Source organism: Aegilops tauschii, chromosome 1 (genome assembly GCF_002575655.3).
Source record: "Aegilops tauschii subsp. strangulata cultivar AL8/78 chromosome 1, Aet v6.0, whole genome shotgun sequence".
NCBI lineage: Eukaryota > Viridiplantae > Streptophyta > Magnoliopsida > Poales > Poaceae > Aegilops > Aegilops tauschii.
The window spans coordinates 238594045-238609946 of record NC_053035.3 but is presented as its reverse complement, the minus strand read 5'-3'; the positions used below and the strand labels follow the sequence as shown (position 1 = coordinate 238609946).

Sequence of the window (15902 nt, the reverse complement as noted above, 5' to 3'; positions counted from 1 at the left end):
ATGAGTACTCACGGTTGCTTTGCTCCCCCTTTCCCCCTTTCTTCTTCTTCTTTCCGGTTGATGCAACCAGATGTCGGAGCCCAGGAGCTAGATGTCACCGTTGATGCCTACTACTACGTGGAGACCGCCGACGACCAGGAGTAGTTAGGAGGCTCCTAGGCAGGAGGCCTTGCCTTTTCGATCGTAGATGCTTTTGTGTTGGCCTTCTTAAGGCAAACTTGTCTAACTCATGTCTGTACTCAGATATTGTTGCTTCCGCTGACTCTTGTGTAATCGAGCCTATGTATTCGAGCCCTCGAGGCCCCTGGCTTGTAATATAAAGCTTGTATTATTTTAATTTGTGTCTAGAGTTGTGTTGTGATATCTTCCCGTGAGTCCTTGATCTTGATCGTACACATTTGCGTGTATGATTAGTGTACGATTGAATCGAGGGCGTCACACCTTCCAAGTGCCAGATACAACCCGGTGATCGCTCTCTAACAGGGGGACGAGGAGAGGATCGCAGGGTAGGATTATGCTATGCGATGCTACTTGGTGAACTTACCATCTACTCTCTTCTACATGCTGCAAGATGGAGGCTGCGAGAAGCGTAGTCTTCGATAGGATTAGCTATCCCCCTCTTATTCTGGCATTCTGCAGTTCAGTCCACCGATATTGCCCCTTTACACAGATACCCATGCATAAGTAGTGTAGATCCTTGCTTGCGAGTACTTTGGATGAGTACTCACGGTTGCTCTTCTCCCCCTCCCCCCTTTCCTTTCTTCCTGGTTGTCGCAACTAGATGCCGGAGCCCAAGAGCTAGACGCCACCTTCGACGACGACTCCTACTACACCGGAGGTGCCTACTACTACGTGCAGGCCACTGACGACGACCGGTAGTAGTGTAGGAGGATCCCAGGCAGGAGGCCTGCGCCTCTTTCGATCTGTATCCCAGTTTGTGCTAGCCTTCTTAAGGCAAACTTGTTTACTTATGTCCGTATTCAGATATTGTTGCTTCCGCTGACTCGTCTATGATCGAGCACTTGTATTCGAGCCCTCGAGGCCCCTGGCTTGTATTATGATGCTTGTATGACTTATTTATGTTTTTAGAGTTGTGTTGTGATATCTTCCCGTGAGTCCCTGATCTTGATCGTACACGTTTGCGTGCATGATTAGTGTACGATTGAATCGGGGGCGTCACAGGGGGCGCCGTCCCCTTTCCCCTAGTCCAATTCGGACCCATGGGGGGGGGCGCCTCCTTCCCTTTGGCCTGCCTCCTCTATTCCCGTATGGCCCAATAAGGCCCAAAATTTCTCCCGGCGAATTCCCGTAACTCTCCGGTACTCCGAAAAATACCCGAATCACTCGGAACCTTTCCGATGTCCGAATATAGCCTTCCAATATATCGATCTTTACCTCTCAACCATTTTGATACTCCTCGTCATGTCCCCGATCTTATCCGGGACTCCGAACAAACTTCGTTCATCAAATCACATAACTCATAATACAAATCATCATCGAACGTTAAGCGTGCGGACCCTACGGGTTCGAGAACTATGTAGACATGACCGAGACACATCTCTGGTCAATAACCAATAGCGGAACCTGGATGCTCATATTGGCTCCTACATATTCTACGAAGATCTTTATCGGTCAAACCGCATAACAACATACGTTGTTCCCTTTGTCATCGGTATGTTACTTGCCCGAGATTCGATCGTCGGTATCACCATACCTAGTTCAATCTCGTTACCGGCAAGTCTCTTTACTCGTTCCGTAATGCATCATCCCGCAACTAACTCATTAGTGACATTGCTTGCAAGGCTTATAGTGATGTGCATTACCGAAAGGGCCCAGAGATACCTCTCCGATACACAGAGTGACAAATCCTAATCTTGATCTATGCCAACCCAACAAACACCTTCGGAGACACCTGTAGAGCATCTTTATAATCACCCTGTTACGTTGTGACGTTTGATAGCACACAAGGTGTTCCTCCGGTATTCGGGAGTTGCATAATCTCACAGTCAAAGGAACATGTATAAGTCATGAAGAAAGCAATAGCAATAAAACTTAACGATCATAATGCTAAGCTAACGGATGGGTCTTGTCCATCACATCATTCTCTAATGATGTGATCCCGTTCATCAAATGACAACACATGTCTATGGTCGGGATACGTAACCATCTTTGATTAACGAGCTAGTCTAGTAGAGGCATACTAGGGACACTTTGTTTTGTCTATGTATTCACACATGTATCAAGTTCCCGGTTAATACAATTCTAGCACGAATAATAAACATTTATCATGATATAAGAAAATAAAATAATAACTTTATTACTGCCTCTAGGGCATATTTCCTTCACGTGGGGCCTACAAGCTCTCATGGCGCGCCCCAGGGGCGCTCCCTGGTGGCCCCTCCGGTAGTTCTTTGCACTAGTATTTTTTATATATTTCTGAAAAAATTCTATGTAAAGTTTTGTCTAATTCCGAGAACTTTTTTTATTTCTGCACAAGAATAACACCAAATTAGTTTTGTTGAAAACAATATCAGTCCAGGTTAGTTCCTTTCAAATCATGCAAATTAGAGTCAAAAAAGAGCAAAAGTGTTTGGAAAAGTGGATACGTTGAAGACGTATCACCCATGTGTCTTAAAAGTGCGTCTTTTCATTTGGTAGACGTTTGTGGATCGTCTTCCATAACCTTTAAAAACGTCACGGTCCGGACAACATGTGTTAGTATGGAAGACCGGAAAACGTCAACCATATATTGTTACAATATGCCCCCGCAAAATTCCTGTGGAGTTACGTTCGAGAATGTGTTGATCCATCCTGGAACCAAACTCGATGATGGGGATTTTGGCACTGTTAAAACTCCCGCGGGCAGCTACGATCGCTTAGCTTTGATAATGTTTTGTGCTATTTTGTGATTTAGCTTGGTCGCTATGGACTTGTCATAATAAACTTATTACCGAGGGAACCATTTCATCCCATCCTATTAACTATATCTTTAAATTGTCTTTATTTTTCAGCAATGGCGCCCTCTAAGGAGTAGGAAGGACTGTTATGCGGCGGCAGACATCCTTCTCAAGATCAAGCATCTTCATGCTCTCCATAGGAACTCTTGAGTTTGAACTAGTCGTAGGAACTCTTGAGTTTGAACTAGTCGGACCATAGTGATCTTGACGCTCATTTTGAATCGCGATATGTATCCCTGTTTATTTTCCTCGCATGGATGTAAGAACGTAAAGTTGGGCTATCATAGCCTACGTGCACTTTATTAGTTTTAAGCTGGCATCCTTTATGCCTGTTTTTTTTAATTCCCAAATAAAAACTGTTGTGTCGTCTTCAATACACTTTATCAAACTGGCATTCCTTGTGCTTGTTTTTTTAGTTCCCAAATAAAAACTGTTGTCTCGTCTTCAATACACTTTATCAAACCGGTTTGCAAAGCACATCTTCTCACGTTGATAGTACGCCACATTGTAAATGAGAATTTTGGGGTTTGCATTTTACAAGCAAGGATCCATCTGCGCCGCCACGAGGACTTCACCAAAGAAAAAGAAAATGTAATCTTGCATATCCAAAAAAAAAAACTCTTTCTTATAGGCAAAAACAAAAAAAACTCTTTGTTGGCATCGAGTTCTTTTTTTTTTGAGACAATGTTGGCATCGAGTTAACTCATAGAGTCTGTTCAAGCGGGCCAAGCTGAAAAATCGAAGCTGCTCCTGGGCCCAGATCTGCACCAGAAAAGCAGCAAATAAACCCACGGGAAAAACTCCGACAGAAATTGAGAAACCCTAGCGATGCTCCAGATACGCCTGAGCAAGATCGGCTCGTCGGACTCCGGGGCCGCGGCCTCTGGCGCGGCGGCTGGGGCGTCCGGTGGCGCCCCGGCGAAGTCCGCCGCCGCGGCGGCTGGCGGCGCCCCGGAATCGGTGACTGTCGCTTGCCCCGACCACCTGGTCATCGCAGACCTCGCTGTGGCGAAGAGCCTCGGCGCCGTCACAAACTCCGCCATCGCTGCGACGCGCGCCATCGGCCGCCGCTCCCGCCGCCCCCTCGGCGAGCGCGTCCACATCTGCTCCCGCTGCGAGTTCCCCATCGCCATTTACGGCCGCCTCGTATGGAATCCTAAATCCCAGCATCTTCCCCTGTCTATGTCTTCATATAACACCATCTAATTATGTATCATTCAGGAGGAGTTAATTGCTATTGTAATCCTTGTTTGGAATAAATAGTCAAGTGCATCAGGCTGATGTAGAATTTCTGCAGTGTCGGTATGCTCACTGTTTAAGGATTTTAGGGGTCTGAGAGCCCAAGGCTAGTAAAACTATTGATATTGCGCAAACAGAAATAAAAAATACCCGTGGGAATTTGCAGTGGTATATTTTAGGGGTGTGTTACAGCGACATATGTAACTGGAGTCAATATTATATCCTTCTGTTTGTGGTACATTTGTTTGCCAGAGAAAGGATTTAGGTTGTTTTGTTTAAGTGTGGAATAGGGTAGGCCTACGGTCCAGTTTTAAAGCTGTATTGAATGGAAGCAGTAATCGTATTTTGTTCTGCTACACTATTGGTGGATATTAATATTTGTAGGGACTGCACATAGAATTTATATTAGTTTGATAATGTTGTGTTGTAGTAAATACTGAATCTAAATTACTCTATTGACGGCATGGGATGTTCCTATTCACTTTATTCAGAGTTCCTGGCGTGGTTGGTGCTCTTATTTCTTAAGCTGAAAGTATTCCGGCTATCAAGCCTGTCTAGTTTTAGTACGACACAGTGCATAAGCAAGCGAAACCACCGATTGCATGCAATACATTCCACAATCATCTAGGCATGTCACCATGTCGTATGTCCCTAAACTAGCATGTATATTTTACCTGTTGTCTGAGACTATCAGTTACCGGCCTGAACTATATGTGGTCTATTCATTTTAGTTCTTTTGCTATTTTCCATAGTTGAATCGTTCAATTAACTTTGTGCAGATTCCTTGCGAACATGCTTTCTGTTTAGCCTGTGCAAGAAGTGATTCCAGCTGCTATCTGTAAGCATTCTCCTGAACTTTTCCTAACTTGGTTTTACCCATTCTCACCTTCGTAGTATATCGAGCGACTTACTTGATTCATGATAGGATAACTTGCATAACTCTGATGTATCTGCACGGCATGATACTTGCTGAAATAAGCTTGCTATGTGACATTTAAGTATCCACTGATTGAGCTTAAGGAGCTTCAGCTAAGTAGATCTCATGTTAGCATGCATGTATTTTCAATTTTGTGGTAGTCCAGTGGAACTATAGTAACCTTCACCCAAATTGCTTGTGTTTCAGCTTGTTTCCTTTTATCTTTGCTAGTTGTTACTGTTAGCATCAATAGTTGCTAACATTAGTTAAGCAGTGATATACATTGTTCTGTACCTTCCATGAGATAGTAAACAAGCAATTGTAGTTTTCCCCCGTTGACATTGTACTTAAGAGGGACAAATGTTGCTGCTTACTAATTACTGCTATGTTGTTTGACTCGTTTGGTCTTAGACATGTCATTTTGAAACTTATATATTTATTTGTATCCGCAGTTGTGATGAGCGCATTCAGAAGATTCAGACTGTGAAAATGATGGAAGGGATTTTTATCTGCGCTGCACCTATGTGCCTCAAGTCTTTCCTTAAGAAAGCTGAATTTATGTCTCATGTACCTGAAGCTCATGCAAATCTCCTCCAAACTAACACGGAGAAGGAAGAACGTAATGAACCAGATGCTCCTAACATCTCCCGTGCTTCTGGAGGAGATGCTCAAAGGCAATCTCAAATGCCTGAGATATCTACCGCACGTGCTCCTCCAAGGCGGGGTGTTTCACCCACTTCAAGTTCTCACATGCAAGAGCGTGAAGACCGATCTCGGTATCACCAGTCCAGGGAGAGGGAGCACACCCCACTAAGGCCCCCTATGCTAAGCAAACCGCCATCATTCCATGTTCGCCACTATCCACCAGGTGATACTCAGTCCGAAAACAACACACCTCAAGGATTTGACCGTCCCTACAGCTGGGCCCATGATGGTACACCTGGTGCAACTCCACTTCGCCAAGAACCTGACCATGGTACTCAAGACAAGCAGCAAGTGATGCCTAATTCACCTTTCATGTTCTCTCCAATGCATCCTCATCAGCAAAACTTCATGATGCATATGAATATGAATCAGCCTTTAATCCCCAACTCATCATTCAGCTACCCTGTCCAACAAGATGGGAATCCGCAGTACTTCAGTGCTCCTTTCCAGATGCAACTGCAAGATGCCGGATCAGATCAAGGTTCAGCGTCGGTGCCTGAGGGGCTTCAGCGCCCCTGGGGCATGGGGTTGATGGGCAATCCATCTCAGGGAGGTGGCGGCATGGCCTTCATGCCAGCTGGTTTCGGGATGATGCCAGACAGCTCGATGAATCCAGGCATGCAAGGTAGGGATTTTCAAGGCCAAGCTGATCGTGGCGACGGAAGGGGCATCCAAGAACAGTTACCTATGGTGATGCAAATGCAGATGTCGCTCCCCCCACCTCCCCCTACACAACCCCCGTCTGCTGGACAGCAGTCTTTCAACAGAACTTGATGAGTTTTTTGCGTGCCAATTTTATGGCTGCTGCCAAAATCGTGCTGTACTGCGTTGGGAAATTGCAATTTTGCCACCTTGGCATGTAACTGATGAGCACTCGATGGCAGCCTATGTTGTGCTAAAAACGATGCAATTTAATCTGAGTTGTCATATGCTGTTTGTGAATTGTTTTTTTAGAATTTTTTGTGAATTGTTTGGTGTTACAAAATGCATGCAGCCCACTGTTGGGCTGCCAAGTTTTTTATGTCTGATGCTTGGCATTTCTATTTGCCATCCTTTTGGTTTTTATTATATTTTAGTGTGTTTTTGTTATGAACCAGAACTACTAACACCCACAAATAAGTGTCTCAAATTTAATTGAACTGCACTTATTTTGGGATGGAGGGAGTACAAGTGAATGAAAACTGAATACGAACAAGTGAATGAAAACTGAATACAAACGCAATTTCTTGTTAAAATGTCATTTTGTAGAGAAAGGAGTTCCCCAAAGGTAAGAATTTATGAATGCAAAGGTGCAAAACAGAAAAGAATAGTGGCCGAAACGCAAAATCTCAAAAAGGTTTCTGTAATGAGTATATCCCTCTGAGGTTCTATCTGCGTAAAGATATGCCCACCAAGTAAGGGAAAAATTATGAACGTAAAGGAGCCAAACAGTACAGGGGTGAAAGTGTAAAATCTCAAAAACATGAAGGGGCCACAAACACAACGGTACAGAAGTGAAAGCGCTAAATCTCGAAAGCCCAAACACGGTAGCACAGGGTCATAAGTGTGAAGTCTCGGAAAACATAAAGGGGCCAAGCAGAAAAGTACAGGGGTGATAGCGCAAAATCTCGAAAAAATTTGAACCATTTCTCGATTTGTGCGTGTCATCCTTGCGCAGCGGCCATACAAATCTTCTTCCATTTTTATCGGATGTCCCCGAAGAGACGACAGTGCTCTCATGCCTCGGCTTATAAACTGGTCTGGGCGAAGCTCGGCAAGCGATGTGGGACTAAACGCTGGCACCGCTTCCCTCCCACAACCCTCCTTTGGGCCGTCCGATTCAATACTAACGGGCCAGATCCAAGGCCACGCTGACGTCCTGTCCAGCACGATTTTGCAGGGGATCTTCTGCGGCTTCTGACACGCGCGTGCCCTTGTGGGTTTTCTCTAGCCGTCTCACGTGACTTCGAGACCGGACTGCCGTGTACAAGGTACAAGTACGTTCTCGTGAAACTCGTATTCTACGTATAAACTGTTCATCTGACCGTGCTCATAGCAGCAGTTTTTGTACACTTTCTATCACGTAACACACACACACGATGTGTACAACAGCAGTTTCATCTGCAAGACAACAGTAAAATTCACCAAGTTTCTCAACAACAAAAAAAAGGAACCTGAAGGACATGCTGCAATCCATGTGTATACTTGTTACGTGTATATACACATGATTTGAAGATTACCACGCGGCAGGCAGACGTGATCAGCCATCCTAAAATCTTTGATATATCATTATCAGATATAAAGACAAGGTAAGATCTTCTTCATACTTTTTTCACTGTATGCACTGTCAACATAGATGCAGAGCTGAGAGCTGAAGGTGTCATATACAGTTGTTCATTGATCCACAGTCACAGAGACAAGGAGCGAAAAGAATATATCAAGCTTTGGTTTCCTGTATGCCACCACTCTGCTGCAGCAGCTGCTCTTCAGCCAGTTAACCTCAAACTGGATGTTGCGTATCTCTATCGGAAAATGACATGCATTTTGCCCTACTTGTATCTACTTCCCGTATATTTCTTCTGTCATCGTAGCTGTTAATCCTACGTCGCTACGTATTTCATGTACAAAAGAAAAAGGGTGAAATTTCTGCATTTATACACTGCTTGGTGTCTTGAAGATATCCTGAAGGAGGAGGCTCAGCTCCCGTGCTGATCTCCCAACCTTGCCTTCTCGCCTACAAGATGATGATGTGTCATTTCGGTTCTTTACATTACTAATAAGATCTCCAGATTTTCGGTAGTAACGCCTAGTTTTTGAATTGAAAGAGAGGGGCTTACCTTGTCAAGGAGATGAGACTTGCATTTATCTTTTCCAGCTCTTGAAAGCATATACTGCAGCGTTCCAACCTAGCAACGTGGCACAAATGGAACAAACGCATTACATTGTATGTACAGCAGGATCACCCTGAATGAGATGGAGGGATGGGCAAAATACCGGTGCTCTGCTTCGAGGTCTACACAGACTGGTGGAGTAGACGACAAAGTAGAAAAGATTGATGCACGGAAGCTTTTGACAAGGTTAAGGATCGTCGCCAAGGCAACGTTCAAATGTCTGCGGGCGTAGATGACAACAAACACTTGTATAAGCCCAAATATTACCATCACATTATCTGTGACTTTTCATACTACTAAAACTGTGTGAACCATGAAGATTTTTTTAAATAACAGTCGAAGGGCAGTAAAAGACCGCAGTACGGAACACGGCAATGGCTATCAGTAAACCTTATCCAGTGTACAATAGGAAGGTAAAAGGTAAATTATAATACCCTGAATGAATAAATAAGATGAAATACCTGTCATATCCGCTTTCAAGAAGATTGGAGGCGAGAGGTAAAACAGAAGTGCAAATGTCTAGTGTAATATACTTGGTACTCTTTTCCATAATAAGAACATTAATTATATCAGCAGTAACCTACAAGACAGATAGAGCAAGACATCAGCCGTTGTATAGAATGAGACTACAGTATGGGATATGGTAGGAAGTACACACAGCATGATCCGACATTCTTCGCATAGCACTGACAGAGCCCTTGATATCGTTATTTTGCCAACAGCGGTACACAAGCTGCAAATATCACATGGAAATTACCATTTCTCAATATATGCACCATAATCATGCCTCCCAAATAACAGCAGTAAATATTATTGCTGATTCTATTTCCCTTCAATACCTCTAGTTTTGTCAGCCGCGACTTCACGCCATGAATGAATTCTTGATGGTTTTGCATTAGGTCAGCTATAAGATCGTCATCATTAGCCGATGCACTGCGTTCTCCAGCAAATGAAGATTGTCTCTACAGAAGTAGAAAATATAGAGTTGGGTTTGGTATGAACAGAATGAGCAAAGGCATCCCAAATAACATAACTTAAAGTTTCGGAAGTAATGTATACCAAGCCATCTGACGTTGGTGCGTACTCGCTTCTCTCGTAACTCGCACATAAATGTCCCGTTCCTCCTGACAAAGAGCATGATGATAACCCTACGAGGATCAAATATTCAAATCAAATAATATCATACCAATTCAGCGGAGCACTTACGATCCACCAGTTGGCTCGATCCAAACACTACTGCTCTGTTAACATTCACAAATTGTGGATTCCTTCCAACTGCTGATTTTGTTTCTTCAAAACCACAAACATCATACCAGTCATCAACTTTGTTAGACTGAACACTTTCAGTGCACAATGGTCCAAAACAGTTAATGTCCCCATTACTTGATGTTTCTCTTATAAATTTCCTTTGTGGAGTTTTTGAAGTAATTGGTTTTGACTGAAATATGCAGCGATGAACATCTTTGTCATGATCCACAGCCAGATGACCTGGTAAGTCAGCAGCGGCAGCTTCACTGAGATTGGAACCAGCATCCACTTTAGAAACATGCCTTGGGACAACACCAGGCACGAAAGCGGATCCTTCACTACTACATGCAAATATATTGGACCTAGTTATATATGTGGGAGCAGCAGAAGCCTGTGAGTTACCAGCGATCATTCTGGCACTTGTAGAGAGATCCACTTTGAAGCGAACATTAGCTATGTGTCTCTTCTGGTGGTCAGTAGAATTTGGCTTCAATCTAACCCTAGGAGAAAGAAGAGGTGCAGATTCAGCTCTTGTCAGCCGAAGATTATTTATTCCAGGTGCTTTTGATAATCTCTTCCTCACTGCAGAAGAAACTGGTACAGAAGTTTCTTTCGACATAGACATCGGGCGCTTAAGCAATGTACTGGATGGAGTTTCATTGGCTTCTGTTAAAAACACAAAATACAGGTAGTGTTGGGGTGAAAATCTTAACTAAAAGAGAACAGGCGAAGATTAGGAAATGAAATGTTATTCACTTATTCATGAGACAATAATAACTCCTTATGGGTACCTGGTCTTCTGGAAATCGATAAACTTCCCAGCATTGATGATATGCTATTATCAGCTTGTAATGGCCCATTACCAGTTCCATTCCAAAATGCTTCCGCACTACCGACAGTGTATGGATCAAATTTCTGAAGTTTAGGATTAATACCATATCAGAACTGCTCATATGCTAACATAATAAATTTTATAGAATCATACCATCAAGTCCACAACCCATATTCCCACACAACTTTGGTTATATGAGCAACCAAGAAGTTTTCCCTCTTGTACATTTAGATCTGCTAATGTTGACCAGCCAACATCAACTGCATCATGACATATGATAGGTTCCCATGAAAGAACCTGCAAGCAAAAGGATAACATGCGAATGATTTTGTTATGACATCATTTGTTCCAAGCTTGAAATGAGGAATTTGACGTTTTATTAGAGTATCTACCTTCAAGTTTTCATGTAATCCACAAAAAAGTGCTTTGCCATCACTGTTGAATGTCATAGAACGAACTACACTAGCCTGAAAATTCGGAAGCTTGCGATAAGTATTGACTACAGCACTTACAGATAGTTAATTTGGTCATTATCAAGAATCCCCATCCACCCATAGGGAAACTATATACAATATGAATAACAGAGTAGCTGTGGTCAGAATCTGTACCGGCATATAGTATTCCCGATAATTCTGCATGAAGCTGAAAAATTAGTTAAATCCAGGATGAAAACAAGATAAATGGATACTAAAATTACTTATAGCTCAAGTACAGAAGATTAAAAAAAAGAGTGGGTATGTACCATCAGGCTTACCGAAAGTTATAAAAGAGTTCAAATATGCATACACAAGAAACTTGTTCTAAAAACAAACCAAGAAACTTGAAATTAACAAATGATAATAAACAACTAAGGCTCATGTTACGTGGCTCACAATTTCAGGTACATTACAACATCTGGTCCGACATACTATTTTATGAATCATGGTCAGCATTACTTGGTACTATTTCATGACTCTGGGTACAAATACATGAAATCAATGCTTAATGCTGTTCTGACGTGTTCCCTTGGGTCCTTGTAAAGGGTCAGATTTAGGCATAATTACAAAGGACAAACACAATTCATAGTGATTGAACTCAGTTTGAAATTAAATTACATCAAAGCCAAGAGTATGATCAAATGCAGCTTGAGAAAAGTTGTAAATTTTATTAGGACATAAGTTTGCTGGATGACTGCATAATGATAGTGTTTATAGAACTACATTATTTCACAATCTGAACACAAAGATAGCATGAACTGGGAGACACAAATGTAGAGCCTGAGCTTTCTAAATCATCAATTAGGAGATATTATACCTCCGGTCCAGAAGATCCAATCAACTCAAAAGTCTCAAGGTCCCAAAATTTAACAGTTTTATCAGCTGAACCTGCAGAAGTTTTTGGAAAGAACAGAAAGCAAAAGTTACAACTAACCAAGTCTAGATGATGTATAATTAATTTTGGAGGAAAATATTATCTGGGAACATATCTTATATTCTTGTACAGGTTTTACAGTAATATGGTCATCCATCTAACCTGTGGCCAGTAAGAACTCGTGGGGGTGAAAATCTAAACAGTTAATTGGGCCTTCATGAAGCCTAAAGTCATGCAAGAGCTTTCCAGCTGTCAAATCCCAGATCTAGCAAGATATTTCCCAAAAATAATCAGTGACCGAAGAAATATAAGATATTTTTTCGCTAGAGCATGTGTTCATTCATCTTATTAATATTAGTTCTGTTATGAGCATTATGACAATTTTATAGGTTGGACCAATCAGCAGATTCCCTTGCAATTTTTTCTGTGGTACAGCTTAATAGGTTAAACTTTTTTCATATTTACTAGACATGTTCAAACTCTTACCTTCACAGAACTATCAGCCCCACCAGAAACAATCCACCGACCATCAGGAGTGAATCTAAGCACATCAATCCTCCCGGTATGACCCTGGTATGTGTGAATGCATCTCTTCTTCCGCATGTCCCATATTTTCATGTTTGTATCTGAAGACCCAGACGCAAAAAATTCTCCAAAAGGATGGGAATCAAGAGAGGCGCAATTTGATCTATGCCCAGTGAAAGTTCGAACAACTGTGGCAATAAAATCAGATATAGTTACAAGATATAATTACAGTTGATCTTTTTGCCTCAAATACAGCCAAGCGTTATGAAGACTGGTTCACACCTTTTGCTTCCTTGATATCCCATATTTTTATTGTTCCGGTTGCTGCTCCGGCACCTATCATAACCTCAGAGGAATCAAAGCTCAGTGACTCAACTGGACTTGTATGGCCTGAGAGGCTCTGCAAAAGCGTAGTGACACTCACTTGTAATTGTAAGTGCATAAGCAACCACCTAAATGACTACCAACCAAAAATTCAATGACATAGAAAGTGATGAAACTCCCCATATAACATTACCAGGACAGCGCTAGGTTTCCCTACAGCCCAAAGATTGACCTTCTGATCCTCCCCACCAGTGATGAGAGTTCTTGATGTTCGCTTCCCAAACTTGGCACAAGTGACATCCGAAGCATGCGCAACAAACTCCTCTGGGCATTGTCAAGGAAACATGAAACTGTTGTAGCCTGATATAAATCCATGAAGTCAGGCTAAATGTTTATGTCAGAGTTCACTCTCTGGTGTTGTTTTGGAATACACATTCCCACTAGGTACATAGTCAACTAAAACCCAGAGCGAAATAGTTGTGCGGTCATGCCATCAATTAGAAATTTAGAATTATTCTGCACCTCATTATCAACATCGAACAGGTAATAACACCATAGTGCGAGTGGAACTAGGTTCGTTTCAGTAATTCTACAATCCATGCTATCCTAAATGAGTCTAACAAAACGAAATCTGAAGATTCAGTATTGAGTTTCACAACTTCCACAAAGTAGGTGTCAGGAGTTCAGACCCAACAACATGATCATATTTGCTGCAATATCTGAAGTGACAAAATCAATGGTAAATTACATAACACAAGGGGTAAATTTCCTAACAAGGATTGAATTTCTTTCGGTATTACACTTACAAACAAAATTTCTTTTAAGGAGCCTCACAAACAAACTGTTGAGCACACATTCTCTCGAATTAAAATTGAACACGAAAAATGTAATTTAATGTTCAGCAGAAAACCGTATTGTTTCATGTAAAATTTTCTTTGGTCATATTAGTCCTCAATTTCAAGAGGACATTTCACTAAACTTACACGCCCATTCACACAGTTGCAAAATCACACCCAAAAAAATTGTCCGTTACTCCGTCTTACATTAGTTCGTTGGAACCAACTCAGCTCAATCACAAACTAAGAAGGCCAACATGAAGCCAAGAACAGCTCAAGATGCAAAAGGTAGGTTCCTGGAATCAATTGTAATCGCTGCACGCGAGCCCAACCCAACCAAAACCTAACTGCACCGATCCAAGCAATTCGGCTCAAAGAACCCCGATTCGAGATTCCCAGACCGATAATAGATCATTCACGGAGCAAGAAGTAGGATACGGAGCTTGTACGCGCGCTTGGTGGCCATCCGTGACGGCAGCAGTCATCAAAAGCTTGAATTATTTTTTTACTCGCTGCGGCGGCGGCGGCGGCGACGGCGGAGAGAAGATTTCGAACTGCGTGTCAGAATCGATCCCTTATTATATGCCGTTTCTCGATTGGTGCTACAAATCTGCCCGATTTTGTAGCAACAAACTAGTGAGAGGGAGAGAGAGGGGCGAGGGGAAAAGCAACTCCAAAGAGCACAGCAGAGTATTTCTTGGTTATTGTAAAAAAAAGGCGAAAGTCATCTTTCGATCCCGAGCTCATATGCTTCCGCATGAACAGTAAAATCAAAAAAATATTAAAATAAATTCAAAAAATTCTAATTTTTTTTGAGAGAAACATTGACAAAATTTCTAAGTGCCTGCAAAAATTCATCATGAAATCACATTCCTGTAAGGCGTGGCAAAAAAAAACAAATTCAGTGCTTCAAAATGCTTTTGAAAGTAGCTTTTTTAAGTACTGTTTTTGTTTTTTTTTGCCATGCCTTCTAGGAATGTGATTTCACGACGAATTTTTGCAGGCACTTAGAACTTTTGTCAATGTTTCTCCCAAAATTTTTTGGAATTTTTTAAATTTTTTCGATATTTTTTGATTTTACTGTTCATGCGGGAGCATATGAGCTCAGGATCAATTCCTCCGCGTCCGTATTTCTTGTTTTGTAGAGAGTTTTTTTTGTTCTCTTTACCGGTCAATGTCCAAGCCGTGATGATAAAAAAAAAATAAGCTATGACGTTTCCATTTTCAAATTATGTCAATTTTTCCATCAAAAAAGATTATGTCAATTTTATTTTTCATAAATTGGAGAACCTTATTGTTATTGATTAATTATAATGAACAAATGCTGTTAGAAGGTTCAAAATGGATGAAGGTGTTGCCAAATACTGTCGCACTCATGTGTTTTCTCCGGCTGGATGTGCAAATTTATAAAGGCACTCTATTACTACCTCCGTTCCAAAATACAAGATGTTTTGTAGGCTAGTTTAATTAGCCTACCAAAACGTCTTATATTTTAGAATGGAGGTAGCATATGCCATCTTTGTTCAGAAAGCTTTCACCTAGTAGTACCATTAAACCCTAATGTGGGACCAAGAACAATAGTAGTGTTTGGACTTGCAGAATAAAAGTTGTCGACTTTTAAACAAATTATAACATAGTAGAGAGATAGCATCATAAGCATGCAAATCCAATAAACTTGTAAGAAAGGAATTTGCTAAAAAAAATTACCCATTAGCTGCAACCATAAGGAATTTGTTCCGTATGTTTGCATCGTTATGGTAATTTCATTTTTTGCAGACGTTTAGATACAAAGTCTTACTTTACTTGCCTTTTTTCCTTAATCCCTACACACGAAGTTATTGGACAATCACCCGTGATAGAGATATTCTCTTCATAGATCATCTCTTGTCTTCATAAACTTCTTGGCTACTCAGAGATTCCCAATCAACTATATAGTAGAAGCTCACCCTTCAAGACTAACAAATTCTTGATGTCTTCATTTGGAGATGAACTCTTGCCAAGACTCCTTAAAAGGTTTCTCACAAAAGTTCATGGATCTCTCTCAAATATTTTCTCTCGGCAGATGGAGTGGAGTGAGAGCTCTCAAATAGCCAAGCGCAT

General features: G+C 41.6%; 2 protein-coding genes and 1 pseudogene across 5 annotated transcripts; 1 reads left to right on the top strand and 2 right to left on the bottom strand.

Annotated features, from left to right (window-relative positions):
• The first annotated feature begins 3635 nt into the window (after window positions 1-3635).
• Window positions 3636-6746, top strand: LOC109740954 (uncharacterized). Its single transcript, XM_020300022.4, has 3 exons — window positions 3636-4103; window positions 4976-5034; window positions 5565-6746. Exons 1-3 carry the CDS (start codon window positions 3786-3788, stop codon window positions 6589-6591), a joined length of 1404 nt encoding a protein of 467 aa, XP_020155611.1. The 5' UTR covers window positions 3636-3785; the 3' UTR covers window positions 6592-6746.
• Window positions 6747-7428: 682 nt separating this feature from the next.
• Window positions 7429-7522, bottom strand: LOC120972929 (U6 spliceosomal RNA; annotated as a pseudogene).
• A 573-nt stretch (window positions 7523-8095) lies between these two features.
• Window positions 8096-14521, bottom strand: LOC109740950 (katanin p80 WD40 repeat-containing subunit B1 homolog KTN80.3). Of its 4 annotated transcripts, XM_073511701.1 has the most exons (19): window positions 14241-14521; window positions 13160-13290; window positions 12925-13042; window positions 12604-12830; window positions 12280-12382; window positions 12061-12131; window positions 11376-11399; window positions 11160-11234; window positions 10921-11064; window positions 10727-10850; window positions 10338-10601; window positions 9894-10175; window positions 9747-9811; window positions 9527-9649; window positions 9346-9420; window positions 9149-9267; window positions 8791-8907; window positions 8634-8702; window positions 8096-8530 (listed from the first exon to the last, which is right to left on the bottom strand). In XM_073511701.1, the coding sequence occupies exons 1-19, from the start codon at window positions 14266-14268 to the stop codon at window positions 8449-8451; spliced, it is 2241 nt and encodes a 746-aa protein (XP_073367802.1). In that variant the 5' UTR covers window positions 14269-14521; the 3' UTR covers window positions 8096-8448. The 4 variants fall into 4 exon arrangements, 3 of the variants coding, with proteins under 3 accessions (XP_073367802.1, XP_020155606.1, XP_020155607.1); XR_005771294.3 differs by having other exon boundaries at window positions 9874-10601; XM_020300017.4 differs by having other exon boundaries at window positions 9894-10601.
• Window positions 14522-15902: the final 1381 nt, after the last annotated feature.

Excerpts from the sequence above, each read along its gene's own strand:
- LOC109740950 (XM_020300017.4), bottom strand. The coding sequence starts at position 14,268 with ATGGCCACCAAGCGCGCGTACAAGCTCC. Across the intron at positions 12,831-12,924 it reads GGATATCAAGGAAGCAAAAG|TTGTTCGAACTTTCACTGGG; the intron begins GTGTGAACCAGT and ends TTATTGCCACAG. Across the intron at positions 11,235-11,375 it reads ATCGGGAATACTATATGCCG|GCTAGTGTAGTTCGTTCTAT; the intron begins GTACAGATTCTG and ends CCGAATTTTCAG.
- LOC109740954 (XM_020300022.4), top strand. The coding sequence starts at position 3,786 with ATGCTCCAGATACGCCTGAGCAAGATCGGCTCGTCGGACTCCGGGGCC. Across the intron at positions 4,104-4,975 it reads TCGCCATTTACGGCCGCCTC|ATTCCTTGCGAACATGCTTT; the intron begins GTATGGAATCCT and ends AACTTTGTGCAG. Across the intron at positions 5,035-5,564 it reads AGTGATTCCAGCTGCTATCT|TTGTGATGAGCGCATTCAGA; the intron begins GTAAGCATTCTC and ends TTGTATCCGCAG.